Source organism: Myotis brandtii, unplaced genomic scaffold (assembly GCF_000412655.1).
Source record: "Myotis brandtii unplaced genomic scaffold, ASM41265v1 scaffold686, whole genome shotgun sequence".
Lineage (NCBI taxonomy): Eukaryota > Metazoa > Chordata > Mammalia > Chiroptera > Vespertilionidae > Myotis > Myotis brandtii.
Window position 1 is genome coordinate 1,853,606 of NW_005370683.1, and position 19,424 is coordinate 1,873,029.

At 35.9% G+C, this 19,424-nt stretch overlaps 1 protein-coding gene across 3 annotated transcripts in view; it reads left to right on the plus strand.

The window, feature by feature from the left end:
- Nucleotides 1-19,424, plus strand: part of CNTN1 (contactin 1) — a 279,131-nt gene that overhangs the window by 191,925 nt on the left and 67,782 nt on the right. For 2 of the 3 annotated variants that reach the window (XM_005881686.2, XM_005881687.2), the window contains one exon: nt 2,728-2,848. In XM_005881686.2, coding sequence (XP_005881748.1) covers nt 2,728-2,848 — 121 coding nt within the window. Of the gene's footprint in view, nt 1-2,727; nt 2,849-15,134; nt 18,767-19,424 lie in introns of those variants that run through there. The other variant, XM_014529573.1, reaches the window with a different exon arrangement.

Genomic DNA, 19,424 nt, shown 5'->3' on the forward strand with positions numbered 1-19,424 from the left:
ACAAAACAGGTGTGTTTCCTCCTTCATTAAACTCACAGTTCTCCATGGAGACAGAGTTTAACTACATAATTATACAGTCATTTCATTGCAATTGAGATATATACTATGACATAGGTAAGAAGTGCTATAACAAAATATAACAAGAGAAAATGGGAAGACTTGCTCGAGGAAATGACTTGAACTGGTATTGATGGGGAGGCGTTAAGTGTTATTTGGGTGATGGTGGTAAGGGAGTGGGGAATGCGGGGTTTGGGAGAGGAATTACGATGGAGGACCATAGATCAGAGAGACCAAGGTGCATTTAAGTCCTAGAAAAGGAGTGCTCCTTTGAAATCAGAGTGTAAGTGAAAGGGTAGCATGGGTTGAGCTGGGATATTGGACAGAATCTACAGAAAGCTGCCCGATTTGTCATTGTAACACTTTTATCTGGGAAGGGGACACTTTCTAGAGGTTTCAATTTGTTTTTACAGAAAGTGTGATTGACTGATTATATTTGCATTTTTAAAAGGTCACTCTGGGTGACAAATGGAGAAAATAATAGAGTGAGATGGGGTGGAGGTTGTGATCAAACAGGATATAGTAACTCAGTCAGAGATGTTGGTAGCTGGGAGAAGGGCAGAGGCAGTAGTGATGAAAAGGAATGGATAAAGTGCAGTATTTATGCTGGAATTATAAGGAAGTTGAAGAAGAGAAGAGGTTGAGAATGTTCTCAAAGTTTTTGGAAAGTGTGTTGTCATAGGTGACTAGAAAAAGTTGAGTGTTTGGGGAAGAAAAGTCAAATGTTAGTAGAAGTAAAGTAAAGTGAGTTGAAGAAATATGACAACCATAATAAAATGGATTGGGGAATTAGAGGTAAAAAAAAAAATGAAAAACACTAAAAACAGCAAGTAAGGTTTTGAGAAATAAGTATGGTCAGAATCCAAGCAGCCATCAAAGAATTAAGCAGCTTAACAAGAGGAGATAAAAATAACTCTTTGTCCAGGGGATAGAAGAGAAGACCAGAGAGAAGTAAGAGATGGTAGTGGGAGTGGATACCATCAAGAAGGCAGAGCGCTGGGGGAGGTGAAGGTCACTGAGGAATCCCTCTGAAAATATAACCAACGGGACTTTTAAGAATAGAACTGTGAAATGGACGATAATTCTTTCTGTTGATCTGCTCTATCTTGTGGGATACAACTAATTCTATCACCTTCAGTTCTTCAGTAAACACACTTTACTAGGGAATACTTTGTGTTAGTAGGTTTTATGACAAAAATATGGAAAGGGCTGCATTTGTAGCCTGGAGATCCTTTGATTGGCAAAGAAATAACTAAGAAGGCAGAGGAAAGAACTCGCCTACCCCAGGAATTTATACAAATCTTAGAAATTGGATGTTTAGCCAATCTAGATCTCAAGGAACAGGAAGACACCAAATGACATTGAATTGCATAACCTCTATGTTTTTACTAAGAATGACTAGTATCAAGGAACAAGGTGTGTGACTACTGACCAGTTCTTTATATGGAGATAGTAGTATTCTGTTACAACCAACTGAATATGCTCAGATTAAAACTAGCTCTTATTCTTAACTTCATTCATTCAAAATCAGCATGGAATTTAATATGTGAAGGGGCCTCTGGTGGAGCCTGTGATGAAGTAGAGCATCCATTCATATAGAGTGATTAAAATAAAAAATAATTTTTCAGGTTTATTATATCACATAAATAATACCCTCCTGTGTTATGTAAAATATTAACCTACTTATTAATTAACCATTCATTCTTTAATATATTTGATTAGAATAGTAAATCAATATTTTTGGTTCTCAGGAAAGCCAAATTGACTTTTTAAAATGTTTCTCTTAAGAGAATTTTTGGAGATAATGAGCAAGGATTAGGCATGCTCCCACTACCAGAGAAGCTGAATGACCTTAGTTAAATTACTTGGATACTCTAAGTCTCACATTTATCTTTTGTACAATGGACATAATAGGAACTATCTCAAAAGAGAATTAAATGAGATAATATGTATACTTGCATAGCCCAGGACCTGGTGCAGACTAGGCATTTGATAAATAGTGCCTATTTTTAGAAATTTCAGTGAGGTGGTGTGTTATTATTCCCAAGCAAAATTCCCTCAAGCCTCCTTCAATATATATATATACACTGAATACTCTTTTGAGCACTGGGAATAGAGCAGTGAACAAGGCAAAAATCATTGCCCATATGGAGCTTATATTTTGGCACAAAAAAAAGAACATGTAGTATCATTTTCCTTTTTGACAGGTTCTGTAAACTTTGTAAAGTGAACTGTGACACATCCTGAAATTATTAATTAGATCAATTTTTCCAGACCAAGTTAATAATTCTTCTTAGCCACATAGCATGAATTTGTCCTCACTGACATTCATCACTAAGATTTTTAGACCTTAACATTTCTCTTGAAAAGACACCAAGACATAGTTTCATCCCTTGGTTTCTCCCAGTATGTCCCTCTGCTAGTAGAAATAATAAAATGTTAAAGATACGGGGGCTAAAATGGACCTTGAGTAATTAACTCACTTTATTTTTTACCCAAGAAAGCCCAAAGTTTAAGTATCCTGAGCAAAGACATATGGTTAGCATATCTACCATACATGCCTTTCCATGGGGTTCGTTTTGTTAGAGTAAAAATGTCCTCCTTGTATCCTAAATGCCATGTAATTGGTCAAAAATGTACTGATTTGAGTGACTGCTGCTTTGCTCCCAGCTGGATGCCAATGGGGAACTGCTCATTCGAAATGCCCAGCTGAAGCATGCTGGCAGATACACGTGCACCGCGCAGACCATTGTGGACAACTCCTCAGCTTCGGCAGACCTTGTTGTGCGAGGTAAGGGTTTCCACATTCTAACATTATAAAACCCAAGTTATTCCACTTGCATAAATATGTATAATCTTCTGGTAACTCTGGCCCGAATTCTTAGATATTTCGTCTTGATCCTTGAGAACAGCTTCTCATGCCTAAGAATAATTTCTGCCAGACAAGTAGTAAACAACACTGATTTTGTTTGTTTTACTAACTACATGTCTTCTAGAAACTTATACCGCATACCCCCTACTAAATGCTTGTGCTTGTAAACGTAGCGCTTACCAGAAGTTCTCAGTTCCTGCTAATACTTTTTTTGTGTGCTGAGTATAGTGGTGTTTCTTTATTTTTTTTATGGAAAAATATGCTTGTGCCAATGTTATCTATTCATTACTATCATCTGAGAATAAAAAGTGAGTTTATAAATGTGTCATGTTTCTATTCTGTGCTTATTTTCAGACTAGTGCTATACATACTTGAGAGGGTGCTATACATACTTATTGAAAATATAACCCTTTTGGAACTGAATACTGTATAGATGTGAGGCCACCTCAGAACACGCTTTATCTTTTCCAAAATCATTCATGGGCTCTTCACTCACTGCCCACAGAATGAAGATCATTCCTTTGAACTAAGCACCCAAGAAGTTTCGTGGGTTACCTCAGCCCTTAGCCTTAATCTCTCACCAATCCTCGTAACCAACTCCACTATCCAACTAATCCACAAAAATACCCTAGCATTTCTACCTCTGTTCCTTGGTTCACAGCATTCCTTCCATATCCTGTTCTCATCGTTTGTTGTTCAAATCTTATCTAGCCTTCAAAGTGTGACTCAAGTATTAACAAATTCACAAGTCATTTCTGGATGTTCCAAATATAAGCCTCTCTTCTAAACTTTTACAACAATTACAACTTCTCTAGTGCTTCATGGCAATCTGTGTACCTGCCATATTCTCTACTGTTGTATAATTTACATAATTTTAAATTAATTTTAGTGAGCTACAGAATTCCCATGCATAGTTTCATAGCTCTCATTTTCTCTCTGTGTCTGTATCTATTTTTTATATTAGAAAAAAATCTACTTCTTTATATTTCGCCTGCTAGAAATGTCTTCACCATTATTTAATTGCACATCTCAGTCAATATTTTTTGCACAGACAAATAAAATGTTATCTGTGGTTTGTTTTTTTAATCCTCCTTCCAGATCTAGATTAATACAATTTCACCCAATCTCATGTGCCTTCTGCATTTCCCTGTAGAGCAATGATAATATGGAGTCTCCACATCACACTGGGAAATTGCTTGAAAGCATTTTATTCTAGTTGAATATGTTCTCCAATAGAGCTTTAAGAATTCTAGCTGAAATCTCTTTAACCAACTGAACTTAGACATTTATTTCACATAACACTTATTTGAATATTAATAAAACTCCAAAGCTACAAAATACTAAATCAAAGAGAATTCATTTAAGTTCAGTATTTCCATTAAGAGTATTTTATTATCTGGGGCATCTGTTGTCTTGAGAGTTATCAGGGAGAAAAATTAGTTCACTGTTCTTTCTAGTCAGGTGTTCAGCTATTAGCTATTTGCAGCAATAACCTATGTATATATTTAATTGCAATTGTTTTCATGCAAGTAGGTTTACAGTTGTGAGCATGCAAAACACAGAGGTTATTCTTGTGTTATTCTTTTTAAAAAATATATTTTTATTGATTTCAGAGAGGAAGGGAGAGGGAGAGATAGAAACAACAATGATGAGAGAGAATAATTGATTAGTTGCCTCCTGCACACTCCCTAATGGGGGTCGAGCCCGTAACCCTGACAGGGAAGCAAAACCATGACCTTTTGGTTTATAGGTTGATGATCAACCACTGAGCCATGCCAGCTGGGCTCTTGTATTATTCTTTATTAATTACTAGAGGCCCAGTGTACATATTCATGCATGGGTGGGGGTCCCTTGGCCTGGCTTGCAATAGGACTGACCATGTCCTTCCTGCCTAGTCCTGATCAGGGCCAATGGGGGCTAGCTGGCCAGGGGCTGCGGGGGGGGAGGGGACTGTAGGAGGTTAGCTGGTTGGGGAGGGATTGTGGGAGGGCTCCAGGATGTGTCCAGCCCATCTTGCCCAGTCCGAATCAGCCAGACCCCAGCAGCAAGCTAACCTACTGGTTGGAGCATCTGCCTCCTGATGGTCAGTGCTCATCATAGCAACTGGTCGAGTGGTCTACAGAAAGGTCCACCAATTGGTCAGACACTTAGCATTTTAGGCTTTTATATATAGATAGATTGTATTATTTTCCATACAAACAACTGAAGACCTACTTTTGTCCCACCCTGTATTAAATGAATATTATTATTATAATAGTGGTTATGTTAGAATATATGTACATCAGTTTCTTCATATAGTAATTACATTATAATAAACTCCCAGTATTCAGAAAGAAGTTTTATATATATCATTGAAGATTGGTAATGATATTACTCACATATACTTAGATAATTGGTAATCATCATAATGTGTATTTTACACAGCATAATATGCATTATTTACTCAATAAAATAAAGCTCTAGCAGGTATTATGTAAAATTATAACTTTTTTTCATTTTCTAACACCTTTAGTACCTAGAACAATACCTTAAAGCAATGGAACCTGGCAAGTGTACTTAATAGAAATATGAGATAGCATTTTAAGTTCCTGCACTGCAGCATCATGTTCATAAAATTACATGAGTAGATGAAAAGTATTGCTTAGCATTTTATTTTATCTTTTTGAGATCTAATTGGCTTTACTAAGCAATTCATGAATTGGGCAGCATTCCATCTATCAACTAGAAGGGTGCTCCCTGCTTAGTATTGTAAAAGTTAGCAGAGTCATAATTATTCTGAAACTTTATTTCTAATAATATAAAAGGTATTCATTTTATATCAAGAGACATTTGCAATTAAAATAGTGAAATACACTTCCATATAATTTGTGTTAAAATGTATATAAACTAGACCTTCAAATATGCTTTACATATTTAAATAATGGGATATAAAATTAGTTTATTTATTATATTTCTTATATAAGAAGAACAACTGCCTTAAGTAATATTATTATCAGCCCATTTATCCACTTAATTACTAGTTTTTATCTAGTCCAGGATATTATAACCTGGAGGTCCTGGACAGACATCAAGGTGTCCATGGACTTCCTGAAATTGTATATAAAGTTCCATGTGTATGTGCATTTTCCTAGGAAGAGTATTTATGATTTTCACCAGATTGTCATAGCCAGCAATGGTCACGATCATCTCGTGACATCAATTAAAAATAATGTTTTGTCAGTGAAAAAGGTAATTTTAGAATCAAGCTTTTATAATATATTCTATATAATAAAGAGGTAATATGCAAATTAACTGTCACACCTTCACACAAGATGGCTGACAGAGGAGGGCAGTTAGGGGCAACCAGGCCTACAGGGGATGACAGTTGGAGGGGACCAGGCCTGCAGGGAAGGGCAGTTGGGGGCAACTAGGCCAGCAGGGTGGGCAGGTAGGGGTGACCAGGCAGCAGGGGAGGGCAGTTGGGGGCAATTGGGCTGGCAGGGGAGCAGTTAGGCGTCAATCAGGTTGGCAGGGAAGTGGTTAGGGGGTGATCAGGCCGGCAGGCAGAAGCGGTAGGGGCAATCAGGTAGGCAGGAAGATGAGTGGTTGGGAGCCAGCAGTCCCGGATTGTGAGAGGGATGTCTGACTGTGGGATTGGGCCTAAACCAGCAGTCGATCATCCCCTGAGGGGTCCCAGATTGGAGAGGGTGCAGGCTGGTCTGAGGGACACCACCCTAGTGCACAAATTTTGTGCACCAGGCCTCTAGTATGTGTATAATATAGACAAAGAAATGTACAAGTCAAACAACTATTAATTGCTTAACATTTAAAAGTCCTTCAGGTTTTAAAACTATTCTTAGTTTAAGAAAAAAGAACCAGCTATAGGACTTAAAATGATATTAAATTTCTTTTGTAAAAATCGAAATTAAGAGGATTGATACAAATTTCCCTCTGTGTTGTTGTAACAAATGCTTTACTTCTTAGGTCCCATAAAAATGCATTTCAGTTTGCTAAATCAAGCATGTGTGACGCATATGTTCATCTCTGGATGAATGTTCTTTAGCAAAGCTATTCCTAGAGGATTTAAAGCTCTTCAGCTAAAAAAAAGTGTCCTTTAGGGGGAAAAATTTTTCAAGATTTATTCAGCAGCATTGTGGGAACATTAATGCAACATGCCAAATCTCAATTCTCTTTCATGAGTGCACTTTTGGACAGCATTCAAAAATGGACCATAAAATTAGGCCACAAAAGCAAGAAATTAGGTTTGACCTTCATATTTTACTGTTTTTCCATGGCATTTCTGCTATATTATAAATATCCTTGGCAATGCTATCAGCTTTGTTTGCTATTAAAATTGCCAAAATAGAAAATGCAATAATGATTATAATTTTCAGACCCCCCTTTTTACATCTGACATAATGTATTAAACAAAATTTATATAGTGCAAGGCTGAAATTTAAAAAGAAAAAAACAAGAAGAAAAGACTTTCAGTACCTGAAACATTTGTTCTCATTCTCCACCCCAATATAGGCTGCATAAAATTTGGAAATTTTTAAAATATGTTTTTATTGATTTCAGAGAGAGGAAGGGAAAGGGAGCAGGAGGTAGAAGCTGCCTCCTGTACACTACCTACTGGGGATCAAGCCCATAACTCGGGCATGTGCCCTGACAGGGAATTGAACCATGACCTCCACCTACTGGGGATCAAGCCCATAACTCGGGCATGTGCTCTGACAGGGAGTTGAACCATGACCTCCTGGTTCATGGGATGATGCTCAACAAACTGAGCCACAGGCACTGGGCTGGAAATGCTTTTTTATTTTTAATTTCAGAGGAAGGGAGAGAAATAGAGAGAAAGAAACATCAATGATGAGAGAGAATCATTGATTGGTTGCCTCCTGCATGCCCCACACTGGGGATGAGACTGCATACAAAACATGTGCCTCGACCGGGAATCAAATCCATGACCTGTTGGTTCCTAGGTCAATGCTCAATCACCAAGCCATGCCGGCCGGGCTGGAAATATTTTTAAAGTAAGTGAAGTTAAAGTGGATAATATAAAAATTGTGTAAATCATTTTCTCTCCAAATCAAGTTTGTATTTTTATATTGTTATATTAGAAACTTATATCATTTTATGCAGATTTTTATTTAAATGGGAACATGTGTGTATGTATTTCTGTAAAGCTTTCCACTTTACTTCTAAGACCAAAATAGTTACAGAATGAAAATGCATATAAGTTAGATGTCTCCTTTATTGGATGTAATCCACTGAAGTTTTTATTACATGGCCTAATGATATGGTTACCAGATTCTTCCTTAAGGAGTGCATTTTGGTTGATGACTAACCCACTTTTAAATTTTGTGTTGGATAAGTGAACATAGCCAAATAAGTAATGTGATGGAAGCTGTCAATATACATTTTAGTCTGAATAATATTGCTTTATTTTATACCATCATCATAATGGTTGGCTAATGGTCTTTCCTACAGAAAATTCTCTTGAGGATATATTACTCCCAGCTGTTCTAGATTAACATAGACCATATACAAGGCTTACCTTTCTTCACTGTCCAGGCAAAAATATTTTTGAATCATTTATTTGGAGGTGTTGTCTCAGATTAATTAGTACTCTTTCTTTAAAAAGTATATGAAATAGATAAACTTATTTTAAGATACAAAGGATCCTAATGATCCCTTAGCAAATTATGCATTTATTATATGTTTTTCCTTCCAACTTCTTTACAGGAGCATTATAAAATCTCTTCAGGTATGTTCAAATTTGAGTATGCAATTTTAAATCTAGATTAGTCCTTAAAATCATCTAAACAACTTTCATTCTCTTATTTTATTTAAAAATATATTTTATTGATTTTTAGAGAGAGGGGAAAGGACAGGGAGAGACAGAGAGAAACACTGATGTGAGAATAGAACATCTATTGGAACCCCCTCCAGGAATCAAGCCTGGGCATGTGTCCTGACCGAGAATCGAACCCATAACCTTTTGGTGCATGGGATGATGGCCAACCAACTTAGCCACACTGGCCAGGGCTCATTCTTTAATTTTACAAAATTTGGACACTGAAAGAAAGAGAATTGCCCTATGTTACCTACCTCCTTTGTGACAATCATCTTGGAACTCCAATTCAGTTTTCTAATTATAATAGGCCTCTTTCAGATAATATAAAAATAAAATCTACAGTTAATTTCTAAAACTTCAATAGTTAATACTATAAAATTTAATACTCTAAAACTTTCTATAGTTAATTTGATATGGTCCAGAAAGATTACCAAGTCGGTTCTAGTGACTGCAAAGTAGCAAGTCACTGATTTTGGCTCCTGCTCTTTTCCCTTTTCCTTTCCATCACCTGGCACACACTAATAAACAGTAATTTATTTTTAAAACATTGTGGTAAATCCAAAGACATTTAAAAGTTTATATTTCTAACTTTTGGGTTATTTAATGTTCTGTTTGTATGGCTAATTCAGGGACCCTGGATATTAATGAAAGAAAAGGGACATAGAGTCTGCCATCATGTTAAATGTTTGTGAAAGTCTTGGTGCTAAATCAGGATTTAGATTTCTGTGGTATCTGTCATAAATATTCATGTTGTGTTCAAGAATTCCTGTATGTATTGAAATTATTATTCAATAATCAAATTTATATTCAAAATTATTGTTAAAACATGACACCTAAATTCATTCAAAAGGAACTTTTAATAAATCAATTTAATCATTATAAAATTTGGAACAATAAAGAAAAAGGTTTTGTGTAGTATATACACTAAGTTAGACAGGCATACAAGTACACAAATACCTACCACCCCCTAACACACACACACACACACACACACACACACACGCACACACACACATACACACACACATTCATGCGAAGAGGTCCAGAAAAGAGATTCACTTTAGGCAGAAAGATGTGATCATCACAGTCAAATCAAAGAGAATCTTTGAGGTAGTTTTTCAAGTATTTGGGTCAGAAAAACACACATTTACCTCAGATATTTGGATAATTGCCTCTGCTTTCCACTTGATCTGGCCAAGCGGGTTTGCCACAGAGACAGTTTAAAGATTCCGGCTCATCAGCCCTCGTGGGACTGAGACAGGAAAATGGCCCTCCCTGCCCTCACTGGCTGGAACAATGACGGAGCGCCATTCTGAGGCATCCGGGCCCTAGTTGGCACTAAACCCCAGCAATACATCTGTCAGTGGTGAAGCCTGCCCAGATATTAAGCGTTCTTCTCTCCATTGAGAATCAACACATTCAAAAGCTACTAGAGGCAGTTCAGTTCTCTATAACCATTATACACTACAGCTGAAATGATGAGTTGAAATGTATATGTGTCTATAATAAATACAGAACTTAGAAAGTAACTTGATTGTTTCAAAGTTAACATTTATTAGTAGTTTTATTTTTTAAAACTTTAGTAAATATAACAGCTTTCACAATTTCTACTGAAGTTAAAAAGTACATCAATGATTTGAAATCCTATTTCTCAATGTAAGGTCAGTGTAAATTAATATAAATTCAAGGAAATTTTCAGCTATATTAACAAAGTATACAATTCATTCAAAATGGTCACACTTTTTTAAGCTTTAAGATGGATCTTGAAAATGATCTAGTTTAACACTTCATTTTATAAATTAAAAAAAAAAACAATGGTGTGAGGGTTATAAACCTGTAGATGATGTTATGAAATACGCACTGCTATAAATTTAGATTACTTTTCTTTTTCCTCACTGGGTTACAGTGAGATAAGTTTCCTTTGAGGATTTCTTGCCCTCTTCTTCAATGACCTGCTCCTGACTCTCTGTCTTGTAATCAAACTGGTCAGCTCTTGGCAAACTGGAATTAAATCATTGCTACAGACTTGGTCTGCGTCCCTGGCTCCCTTAAAAAAACAACCAGCAGACTTGCTGTCCCCCATGCTGATTTCAGGAGAGAGAGTCGGGGTACAGGATCCTTAGATGTGCTGTGCTGCCAGGTGCCCCATTCCAGTGCCCTCCACAGACTTCACACACGTCAGTGTGTGTTTGCCAGACAATACCAAAGTACGCTAACAATCATGCTAATGATGTCAAATTGCAAGAACAGTGCAGATAATCAGTGATGTCCAAAAGCTTGATGAGCATGAATTAGTGGTAATTAGTTCATGTTTTTAAAATAATTTCAATTTATGCCAGCAAAATATGTTTGCAACTGCAATCTTTATGCTGTGAAAAGACATATTATGAATATAAAATAAACAATAAATATAATTATATAATTTAATGTATAACATATTATATAATAAAATATAATTACATGATATATATTATAATGAAAACATTTCTTATTATATGTAGTATATTTATTACCTTACAGGGTGTGGCAAAAGAGGTTTACAGTTGTTTGTATGGAGAATAATATAATTATTAATAAATAATAATACAAGAATAGATTCTCATACTGATAACTATAAACCTATTTTTGCCCTACCTTGTGCATAAGGATATGCAATATTTATTACAGGCCTGTTATTTAACAGGCAGTATTTTAAGAGATAGATGCTATTATTATTTCCATTTACTCATGAGGAAATTGAGTCCCAAAGATGCTAAGTTACCTGCCCAAGATCATACAACCACTAAGTAGAAAAGCAATATTTGAATTCAGGCAGTCTGATTTCAGATACAACACCCAGTGTATTGCTGTGATATAATATAACCAAAGGCTAATTCAGATATATTCAATGAGATAAATAATCAATGTGGAAACATTAAAATGTAGGCCTTTTGTGGGGGGGGTAAGAAATGTTTATTCTATAGGATCACTGGTGGACACTTTGCAATTTTATTTTTGCTGATGATATATTTATGGCTGATAAGGGGGAGCTATAGTGATTTTAAAGATATTTTTTCTACTAGCCAACATCATACAATATAATTGCAATAGCAAAACCAGTAAATAAATTATAGTAGATGGTTTTAAAACTTGATTGTATAATGTGCTCTTTGGCCTTAAAAACAATTCATTCAACATGTTTAAATGTCTTAGATTATAATAGATTTGTCTACAGGACTTTCATGTGAATTTTATCATGTCATCTTAACAAAATTGCTGTGAGGTCTAGTGGGAGGACTGGTAATCCCTATTCATAGGCAAAAGAATTTTTAAAAAGAAAAAGAAGAGACAATATTTTTTTATCTTTCATATTACAAATCCAGACATGGCCTAATATCAGTGATTCAAATTTACTATATTACCTACTTTTCCTTGCTCCTACTCCTTAAGTTTAACTACCCCAAATATAAAAATCAGATCATATAGCTTATATTGTACATCTGTTTCACTGTTAGGGTATGATTTATTTTAAGAAATTAATTAGATATGCTACCACACACACTCTGAGGCATTGATAATTTGAAGTTAAGTTAGAGAGTAGAATAAAATTTTAAGTTACTTAAAGTTTGAACATTATATCTTCTCTTTTGGTTCATTTTATTAAAGAAAAGAAGGCAAAACACTTTAGCTTCATTAATGAAAACATTACCAAGAAAAGACAATGGTGCGAAATCCCTTTTAAGTAAAACACTGTTCTTATATGATCTGTATGAAGTCTGCCATTTCAAGTCTCAGGAATGTCCAGTGACCACATCGCCCTGCAACCAGCCAATCTTATCAGCCCAGCCCCAGGGAATTTAATTATGTCACAAAATTTTTTACTTCTAAGCAACTAAGACTGAAAGAAAATTAGAAAAGCTTTTATCCTCTAAATCTATGGTCAATTTAAGAAGTTGCAGAGAGGCCCTGGCCAGCTAGCTCAGTTGGTTAGAGCATCCTCCTGAAAAGCTGAGGTTGTTGGTTCAAACCCCAGTCAGGGCACATAGGAGAATCAACCAATGAATGCATAAGTAAGTGGGACCAACAAATTGATGTTTCTCTCTCTCCCTTCTTCTTTCTCTCTAAAATTAATCAATCAATAAAAATGTTTAAAAAGTTGCAGAGAGGAAATTATAGTCCTTTTGAATTTCTATCACATAGCTCCTCAAACTACCCTCATCACTGGAGTTAAGACCTACTCAAGGAAAAAGAAAGAAATGTTAGAAGGACTGAACAACTAAATCTCTCTTGGCATCCTACAAATCCAGCCGTTTCATAGTTCGCACCCTCTCCACTGCCTCCTGGGAGGGGACTATAGCATCCTGTACTTATGTGACAGAATAGATCAGCCCAGCAGGGAGTTCTCAATATTTATTCCGCCACAGCATTTTTTAAATTATCATGGTTAACTGTCCAATACACTTATAAATGAATGCAGATTTGGGCATAAATACAAGTCTCATTTATTAAGTAAAACACTACCTCGATTTCTAATTTCATTGGTCACCCTGTGGGCCCTGGAGGAGGTGAGGAAGTTGACTGTGGTGCATAGGAATTACCCCAGGCACTGCTGGAGGCGCCAACCCCCTTATTTGAAAGTGCATTGGAAAGCCACTGAGTGAGGGCATGTTGCAGGAATATTCTTGAATCCATTTCATTTTTACAAAAAACTGCCCAAACGTCTGAATTTTCAATATTATTGGTAGCAAGTAACTTGTGACACACCCTCACATGCCTGTCACTAAGTGGTCTGGGGTCCGTGGCACTGAAGAACACACTTCTGAGCAATAGCTCTCCACAGTCTCACTGGCTCTCACCCAGCCAGCCGCTGGAGCCCCTCCACACGGCCTGAGGGTCTCCCAGGAGGAAGGGACTATCACCAACAGGAATATGTCAAATCCGTCTGATGTCTGTGCTTTAAACAACTGGGAGGACCACTGTTTGATAGGTTCTTACCTAGGCTGGCAGCTCCTATAGCTAATTCCAGAAATGGCCCTCCACTGTGGAGTTTAGGGAGTCCCCCACCCCCCCCCCCCCACCCCTTGCCTTGTGACTGCATAGTCTCCTCTTTCCACACTCAAAGCCTCAATTTGCAAATAAGCTATGCTGATAATACAGCAAAAACAATCAAAACTTCACTTAAGAGGTTGGGGGGAGAGCATGTCTAAAATTAGCAATTTGCGTGACCAGTTATCATATGGACAACACATTCAACAAGCAATCAGCAGAGACAAGTTTTCCTAGAAACTATTTCTACTATTTAAATGACTCTCACAAAGGGCCACTAGTGGTTTTTAAATGGCCTAATTCTAATCATCAAACTACACTTTAGTGTTGGGTAGATGAAAGAGTTGGACAATCATCTTGTTAATTGCATGATTTTCTAGATAATAATATAATTATACAAATATATGCATGCAGTCATTACAAGATCTGTGTGGTGCAATGGAACAGGTATGGCTTTTAGCATTAGACATAAATTAGAAATCCATTTCACCCACTAAGTAACCTGGAGACTTAGACTAGTCAGTTCATCACTGTAAGCTTCAGATTCCATGTTTATGAAAGAGAATAATAATATTACACTTCACACATCAACCATGACCAGTTTTTATAAGTGTTCCTTTATTTCCTTCCTCTTAGCTAGGCATACAAAATAAATACAATATTATTCAATACATAAGATCCCATGACATCCATCCCCAACCTCTGATTAATTTTTGTATAGTTACTGATTAAATTCATCCTCAGTATTTTTTGCCTCATTAGCCCTTTAAGGTCTAAGCCAGTGATGGTGAACCTATGACACGCATGTCAGAGGTGACACACAAACTCATTTTTTTGGTTTATTTTTCTTTATTAAATGGCATTTAAATATATAAAATAAATATCAAAAATATAAGTCTTTGTTTTACTATGGTTGCAAATATCAAAAAATTTCTATATGTGACACGGCACCAGAGTTAAGTTAGGGTTTTTCAAAATGCTGACACGCCAAGCTCAAAAGGTTCACCATCACTGGTCTAAGCATATGTTTTAATAGGTAGGCTGTACTATGTGGAGTGAAATTGCAAAGGGCCTAAGAGTTTGGGGTTTTGAGGGGTTGCTGAGGGGCTCTTGTTCTTTAGAGAATCCGTCACTGTTTCAAGGCAGAGGCTTGATTAGTCCAAAGCTTGTCACTTCAGCCTTTTCCCTTTTGGACTCGCATCTCCAGTTACTGGGAGATGTTTTTCTTTGATCATTATTTTAACTTATCCATCAAGGAAACGTGGCCAATCCCCAGAGGACATGGCTTCCTGCCCCTCCCTGGGCTCCGCAGTCTCCCTTCAGCCTTGGTCTTTCCTCTTGCAGGTAAAAGCAGAAAAGATGGAGAGAAAAACATGGTGGATCCTTTTCTCCCCGTCTGTGCCAGCCTGCCTCCAACCTGGTGATCCGGGCACTCACCACTTGTGTGAAAATCTTTTTGTTTAAACATATTATACTACATTTTACTAATAACTCAATCTTGTAGCTTCTGCAGTTCCCCAATCCCTCCCCTCAATCTAGTTCTTAGATTTTTTTTTCCCTTTTGAAACTTCTAAACATACTTTGGGCAAAAAGGTATTTAAAAATGTAATGACACAGCTTCACTAATATCTGAAACATGCCTAGTGAACTAACCCAGTGCATCATTTAATGGCCAAGTACAATTTTTGTGTTTTCATAGCCTGTTTTTCTTTGAAATCACATATCTCAGAAATTAGCCCATTATTTGGGGAAAAAAATGATTAGGAAACTGGTAAATTATAATACGGGAGTGTTGCTATTGATGGGTTGTTTGATTTACCTAAGCAGGTAATGAACAAGGTTGTCAAATTGACTAATGAGTCATCTTAATTAGGATATAAGCTAAGGGGCATTATTCCTGCGGCCTTTGGTATCCTGGTGCCATACATATTCTTTGGCAAGAAAGGAGAAAAAGCAGCAGTTAACAAATGAAGACTATCCATGGCTCTGTAGGGTTTTTGGAACAATTCCTGGAACTGGGACGTGAAAGTGGACAGCATGTGGAGAAAATGATCACGGAAATAAGATTTGAGTGAAGATGGCCAAGCCATTAATAGCGTGCATACATATTTAATTTTACTAACTCCTACCATCAGCCTTAGATCTTTTCTTTTTGAGGAAGATTGAGAATGATCAGAAGGATTTGAGCAGAAGTAAAGGATTAAAATTGAAGCGCATACAATTCTTTCTGAAACTGCTTAAATTTAATTATTTGAAAATGCTTTCGCTTTTCCCCTTTGGTCAGAGACATGCTTAAAATTCTTATTTCTTCAGAAGAAATATTTTGCTCTTCTTAAGTGGGTTTATGTTTGGGTGTGGGACATTGTATAGACTTCTCATTATTAACTCAAGCATCCCCATCTGTGGTTGAAAGAACTCTTCAGAAAGTTTGAGGAATATGGACATGACATGAATAGTTTGAATATGATATGAATAGTTTTCTTTTTAAAATAATGTGCTAATTATTTTAAATAAATACATATCTCAAGATGTTACTTATTCCCATCTTTTTAAAAGTTTTAAAAATTTTTTCTAGTCTCCATTTATTGTTACAGAATCATTTTAAGAAGTTATTTAAAATTAATCTGAGGATCTCATGTGTCTGTAAACATCACCATGGAGACGTGGTGCATGAATCCCTTTGTGGGCATTTTCTTACAGAGCCCATAATTGAAAGTCTACCACCAAGACCAGATAGAGATAGAGGTTTGGAAAGAAAGAATAAAATTTAGAAAGAAAACCACATGACAAGTATGACTGGTTCCAAGAAAGGGAGAGTCTTCTTGTTTAGATAAAGTGCCTCGATATCAACTAGACTTATACAGATTCATTTACCTCCCTTTAGCTTCATTCTCATTTCTACGTGGGATCAAATTTCACTTGAATCAATGTTAGAAATTTAAAAACTACCACGTTCTCATTAAATGTTAAAGATATTTAATATTCAGCTTCATCTAAGCACAGCCTTAAACATTAATGTGACCACACAACATTAATTTGTGTTTTATAAACTTATAACTCAACCACTGCCTTAATACTTTTTAGAGCAGGAATCATACTGTAGTAATAAAGGGATTTTGACATATTTTGGGAAAAAGGAAGCCACCTTTTCTAATATAACTGATACTCTTTCGCATTGTTATTTTAAGATTATTTTATTTTAAAAGGGAGGATAATTTGTTCTGAAAAGATTTTTGTTTCCATGACATTTAAACTTGTTATCAAAATTTTCTATTTTAGTAAAAATTAAAAATGAACCACAGTACATTTGTATGTGGTGTTTTGCTTTTAATTACACATTGGGAAATTTCAAGTGAAAAAAGGAAGGCAACACCAAGTTGTCCTTTAGGCTTGACATCAAGGTTTATTTAAAAGTATGTGCTATGTGAGGTAAAATCCCAGCAAAACCAGCACATTTTTGTGTCCGGTTCCAACTCTAGTTGTTTAGAAAGCTAGTCAGTGCCTAAGAGAGAAAATACGTTAGTTCTACTGCTTAAGTGTTGCTACCAACCCCAGTGATGACTGAGGTATGATTTACAGCTATTATGTATCTTTTTAATTCTGAAGGGTCCCATTTTCATATCTTCTATTCCATGCGATCTATCAAAAAATAAGTCTAAAGTATTGATTGAAATAATATGGTCAGCTAGTTTGTATTGTGTGAGTAATCATTTTGAAAAGCTTTTTTTTTTTTTTTTCGTAGCTGCCTTTCCTCAAAAGTCTAAACTCTTCTTTATTGACTGTATTCCAAAAAAAAAAAAAAGACAAATTGATAAAAAATTACATTTCTTTTCATTTTTTCCTTCTAATTACATATGAATGAGAACTGGGTGGAAACCACATTTGTATTTTGTTTGTAAGTAGGTATTTATTACTAAAAACACTAGTAAAATTCAGGAAAGATGAACAAATATCTTTTGGTGATCAGGAAAGACTAGAGATGTATTGAGTATTAATTTATAAATGGGTGATGTTATCTTTACTTACCTGTTTTTAAAGGCTTGTTTCTGATATAGTTATTGAAAAGTTGATTTCAAGGCAAATCATTTGGGTTCAAATCCTAGCATTTCCATTTATTTGCTGAGTGACTATGATAACTTTATTTAGTCTATCCTTGTCTGTTTCCTCATCTGTAAATTAGGGATTACTGTAAGAATTATAAAAGATTTAGCAATGACTGCAATGTAATAAAAATAAAATATATTATTTTATTAAAATGTACAATATAAATTTTCTTTTTTATTTACTAACAACATTTTACATCATGCAAATTTAAGTTATAGATTCACACTAGTTTAAAAATTACAGACATATTCAAGAGAACATCAATATAAATGTCAGGTGGCTCTTTGGACGTCTTTGGCAGACAGGTACCTTTGGGCTGCACGATCTGAATTTCAAATGGGCTTTTCCTCATTTTGAGTGAGTTGTGCCAGGAAACCCAGTTTCTTCTGACTCTGCATGCTGCCAGGGACTAACTGTGTGATTCTGGCAATAACCCTTCTCAATGGCAACATTCTATGTAACATGTGCAGATTTTTGGCTTAAGTGAACTCTAAAATGTATGTGATCTACGTTGCGTATAAAGATATTTCCATTATTTGCCTATGTTTGATGATTTAATAGTAAAAACATGCAGTAATTGAGTTGGGATAATGCTTTATGTAAAGTAATGAATTTCTTGGTTCTGATCATGAGTGTGCACTGTATTGCAATGTGGTTTCTACACATAAAACATGCACTATGTTCTTTCTGAGCACAAATGCAAAATTTGTTCTGTATTATTTATATGTCTATTTTCATTCATTTTGGATGGTGTGTTATTGTTATTTTTAGCTAATATCAAGAAGTATAAGTTCACTCTTACAAATTATACATTAATAAAACTTTACCTTTTATTATATTTGTTCCCAAGTAATAAACTTTACTACCATGAATGGGGGGTGTCCTGTGTTATTTTACTATTACTATGCATGCATTTGTGTTGTTCAACATACACATCTTTCTCCTTGAGACCAACCACACAGCAATTGGTGAAGGTTTAGGGTGCTGTCTATACCTTTGCAAAGACCAAAACCCATATGGAGAAAAAGTAGCCAGTCATGTAGGCTAAGCATCTGATCTGATATATAAATAGGAAGGTATTTATTTTTAGCCAGAAGATAAAAACATGTCTCTGCTCAATATGAAAAAAGGAAGGTGCTGCTTTACCAAAGTTGTTGATTATTATATTTGGCATGCCTAATTCTGTTGTGGATGGCCTTCTTTCTGGTGCAAAGAACATAAGTGATGCCATTTTCTGAAATGTCTATTCAAGGAGAGGATCTCGCTAATAACTGAAAAACTTCTTTGGCATTGTAAGTGATGGATGCCACTGCACCACTTAAAAGACATGTTTCTCATTTTTAAAAATATATTTTTATTTATTTCAGAGAGGAAGGGAGGGAGAGAGAGATAGAAACATCAGTGATGAGAGAGAATCATTTGTAGGCTGCCTCCTGCACACCCCACACTGCGGATCAAGACTGCAGCCCAGGCATGCGCCCTGGAAGGGAATTGAACCAAATTGAAAGGTGATCTGGTTCATAGGTGGAC